The 4,316-nt window shown below is 35.9% G+C and overlaps 1 protein-coding gene across 1 annotated transcript; it reads left to right on the forward strand.

Moving 5' to 3' along the window:
- The first annotated feature begins 776 nt into the window (after positions 1-776).
- LOC127148860 (uncharacterized) lies at positions 777-1,562 on the forward strand. Its single transcript, XM_051083242.1, has 3 exons — positions 777-1,073; positions 1,157-1,369; positions 1,449-1,562. The coding sequence occupies exons 1-3, from the start codon at positions 777-779 to the stop codon at positions 1,560-1,562; spliced, it is 624 nt and encodes a 207-aa protein (XP_050939199.1).
- Positions 1,563-4,316: the final 2,754 nt, after the last annotated feature.

A 4,316-nucleotide genomic window follows, 5' to 3' on the forward strand; every position in this document is an offset into this window, starting at 1 on the left:
TGGAAATAGTGGAGTTTCAGATAACTTAAGGTGGATTGCTCATGGCCCTCATCCTTTTGTTATTACATATAGTGGTTATGCAATAAACGGATGTCGCTATCACACAAAATCTTTTGAGAAGGATCGAAGTGTACAAAATTGTGGAGTTAGTTTAGTTGCAAAAACAATGCAAGTGTCTAGTTTTAAAGATAAAAATCCTGTCATTGGAGATATGTCATTCTATGGAGTGATACAAGAGATATAAGAACTCAATTATAATACGTTTAATGTTCCGGTTTTTAAATGCGATTGGGTTCAAAATAGTGGTGGTGTTCGGATCGATGAACTTGGTTATACTTTAGTTGATTTAAATAGAGTAGGACACAAGTCAGACTCATTTATACTAGCAAGCCAAGCAAAGCAAGTGTTTTATGTTGAGGATCCAAGTGATGTTAGATGGTCAGTTGTACTCACTCCACCACAAAGAGACTTTGAAGATAGATATAATGACGATGAACTTGGTGATACAATACTCTGGTGTGAAGGAATACCCAATGATATGCCAGATGTCTATTTAAACAATGATTTGGATGAAAATGTCTCAACGTACGTAAGGTCAGATTGTGAAGGCACATGGATACCTACATAATATTATAATGGTGTGTTCACAATTTCAAACAAGTAGACCATAAGTTTATTATGTTCATTTATCTTATTTCATTATTTATTATTGTTTAAAATTTGTATATCATGCTAATTTTTTCTTCATTTTGATTGACAGCTTCGCATAATATAATATGGACGATCTTAATGAAGAAGTTAGTGTCGGTGAGTTGAATGCAATAGTTGAAGAAACCCCAAAAGAGTTAAAGCGACGACGAGGACCTACTATTATGTTTGATGTAACTCGCATTAGAAGTTTGGGAGACAAGAAGGTGGTGAGGTACAATGAAGACGGAGCACCTATTGGTGAGAATGGAGCGAAGTTAAAGTCTTTCATAGGGTTTGCAACCCATTATCATGTCCCTATCACAGATATGTCTTGGAAAAGTGTGCCTGCAGAACTGAAAGATAAGATATTCACTACAGTTGAGGTATATATAACTTTAATGTCCTTATTATATTTGATAATGTTCTTGTTGTATGGACACTTGATTAAGTACTTTTAATTATTTAGGCTGCATTCGTCATTGATCCAAGATCTAGGAAAAACGTTCTCCAAACTGCAGGTATTTCGTTTCGTCAGTTTAAGAACTGGCTAACAACGAAATACATCATCCCGCATAAAAATGAACCACAATTGCTTCAAGTTCCACCTGAAAAGTATTCCTTCATTGAGCAAAATCACTGGGAAGAGTTTGTAAGGTCAAGGTTATCAGAGACCTTTCAGGTATGAATAACTTTTATACATGAAAATCATTCAGAATAATATTTGCTACTTTCTCATTAACAAATACATTTGGATATAGGAAAAAAGAAAATTACAACAAGATAGACGATCGAAGAACAAATACAATCATAGAATCTCAAGGAAAGGGTATGCCAATCTTAAGGAGAAAATGGTAATATGTTTAGATGTCTAAGGAGGAAACTCCCATTTTTGTAGTTTGTTCTTTCTTTGTTGCCAAAGAAACCTTATAGAATTTGGGATGTCTGGTTTGTTATCTGATGTAATGCTCCTCTTTGCTTACTTGGTGTAAGTTTGTTTGTTTCTTGTAAAAGGCTGCATAAAAAGTTGTAAGTAGGATTATTGTATGACTTTGTCATTTAAGGGGAAGGGTGGGGGGGGGGGGGGTTGCATAAAAAGTTGTAAATAGGATTCTTCATTGGGAGGGGGGGGGGTTGTTTGTTTCTTGTAAAGGGTTGCATAAAAAGTTGTAAGTTTGTTGTTTGTTTGTTGTAAATGGTTGCATAAAAAGTTGTAAGTTTGTTGTTTGTTTGTTGTAAATGGTTGCATAAAAAGTTGTGTGTAGGATTATTGTATGACTTTGTCATTTGGGAGGGGGGGGGGGTTGCATAAAAAGTTGTAAGTAGGTTTCTTCTAAAGCTTTGTCATTGGAGGGGGGGGGGGGGAGGGGGGTTGTTTGTTTCTTGTAAAGGGTTGCATAAAAAGTTTCAAGTTTGTTGTTTGTTTCTTGTAAATGGTTGCATAAAAAGTTGTAAGTAGGATTATTGTATAACTTCGTCATTTGGGGGGAGGGGGGTTGCATAAAAAGTTGTAACTAGGATTCTTGTAAGACTTTGTCATTGGGGGGGGGGTGTTTTCTTCTTGTAAAGGGTTGCATAGAAAGTTGTAACTACGATTATTGTATGACTTTGTCATTTGGGGGGAGGGGAGGGGGGTTGCATAAAAAGTTGTAAGTAGGATTCTTCTAAAGCTTTGTCATTTGGGGGGGGGGGGGTTGTTTGTTTCTTGTAAAGGGTTGCATAAAAAGTTGTAAGTAGGATTCTTCTAAAGTTTTGTCATTGGGGGGGGGGGGGGTTGTTTGTTTCTTGTAAAGGGTTGCATAAAAAGTTGTAAGTTTGTTGTTTGTTTCTTGTAAAGGGTTGCATAAAAAGTTGTAACTACGATTATTGTATGACTATGTCATTGGGGGGGGGGGGTTGTTTGTTTCTTGTAAGGGGTTGCATAAGAAGTTATAAGTTTGTTGTTTATTTCTTGTAAATTTGCTTTATACCAAAAATGGAATACAAGCTAATATGTTTACCACTTGAACTCCATGTTCTTGAATGAAGAAGGAGGATTCAAATGAAGTTTATGTTGATCGAGCTAAAATGTGGAAGAAAGCTTGAGTTAACAAACAAGGACAGTACGACAACGACGACATTCAGCAAGTCGTCCATAAAATAGTAAGTCATTACATGTAAATCACACATTTCAATTATCCATTACATAAGCAATCATTTCTATAACTTACATTAATTTTGCTATCTTTTTAGGATGAGATATCAATGAATACAGATTCATCATCTGCGAATAGACACTGTTCGAATGATGTATTAACCCAAGCATTGGGTACAAAAGAGCACAATGGTCGTGTGCGTGGGGTTGGTGGATACGTTACTCCAACAACGTACTTTAATTTGGTTAAGAAAACATCAAAAGATGAGGCAGACATTCTAGTTGAGAATGAAGAACTCCGTAGGCGAGTTAGTGAATTAGAGGCACAAATTCGCTCAAACTTATCTACACCATTGTCTGTACACGGGAGTTATTCAAGGCCATTAGTGTTAGAGGGGATTGAAGAGAAGGGTAAGAGAATAGAAGTAGAATCGTTGGTCAAACGAAAACAGAAGGAAAAGAAAGGGAAGGAGGTGATGAAGATGAATGAACCAGAGTTGGACGTCTTGAAGGTATGTAATCCACTATTAAACTCGAATGTCTAATATTATACGTCTTACTGAATTTGGATGTGCTTGAATTAGGAGAGGGACTTAATAAAAATGCCTACAGAAAAAGAAGTTGTATGTGAATGGACATCAACTTTGCCATTAGCGTTGAAGTCGATTCTCAGATATGCTGAGAAGGTAATGGAGAAAGATTCCAGCATCACTTTTTCACTACCCGCTGACCTTTTTGCCGTTAGTCGAAAGACTTCTGTGCTTCGAGAGGATATCGTTTACATTGGTTGCCTATATGATGTAAGTCAATTTCATTCCTTTGCATCTAAATTTATGTATCTCCTTTACGAGTTTATATATTTTGTAGGTACTTGTATTCATCTGTTAGTGGTTCGAAAGAAAATATGCAGTCTGTCTTTGTAGATCCGTCCCTAATCTCTTCCGAAAACACACAAGAATCTCGAATTCGAAACTTGTGTAGTAGATTGATGGTGTCCAAACCCGACCAAGTAGTTCTTGCTCCTTTTAATCTCGGGTAAGTTTAGTTAGGGTATTGGTTGCATTGACAATAAAATAGTACTTACATTTTTGTATAATTAGGGGTCATTGGGCACTACTTGCTATAAATGCGTATGAGGATACAGTGTTTTACCTTGACTCGCTAAGGACGACATCAAAAGCAACTACAAGATATGTAACCGACATGTAAGTTTAATCTTTTATATCATGTAGTGCTCTTAATTCTAATGCATGTACAATATTCTAAGATATGTGCAATTTTATCTATGTAAAACAGAGCAATAGCGATATTTGACTCGCAAAAGAACATTAATAAAAGCAGGAAACAAACTTTATGGCGAACAGTAAAGGCAAGTATAAATATTTAAATTCAATTGTATTTTATAGATTACTAGCAATTAAGACTAGTCCGTTATTCTAATTTATTGTTTTTATAGTGTCCACTACAAGTCGGGAGCACTACGTGTGGATACTAT

The sequence above is a fragment of the Cucumis melo genome, chromosome 4, assembly GCF_025177605.1.
Source record: "Cucumis melo cultivar AY chromosome 4, USDA_Cmelo_AY_1.0, whole genome shotgun sequence".
NCBI lineage: Eukaryota > Viridiplantae > Streptophyta > Magnoliopsida > Cucurbitales > Cucurbitaceae > Cucumis > Cucumis melo.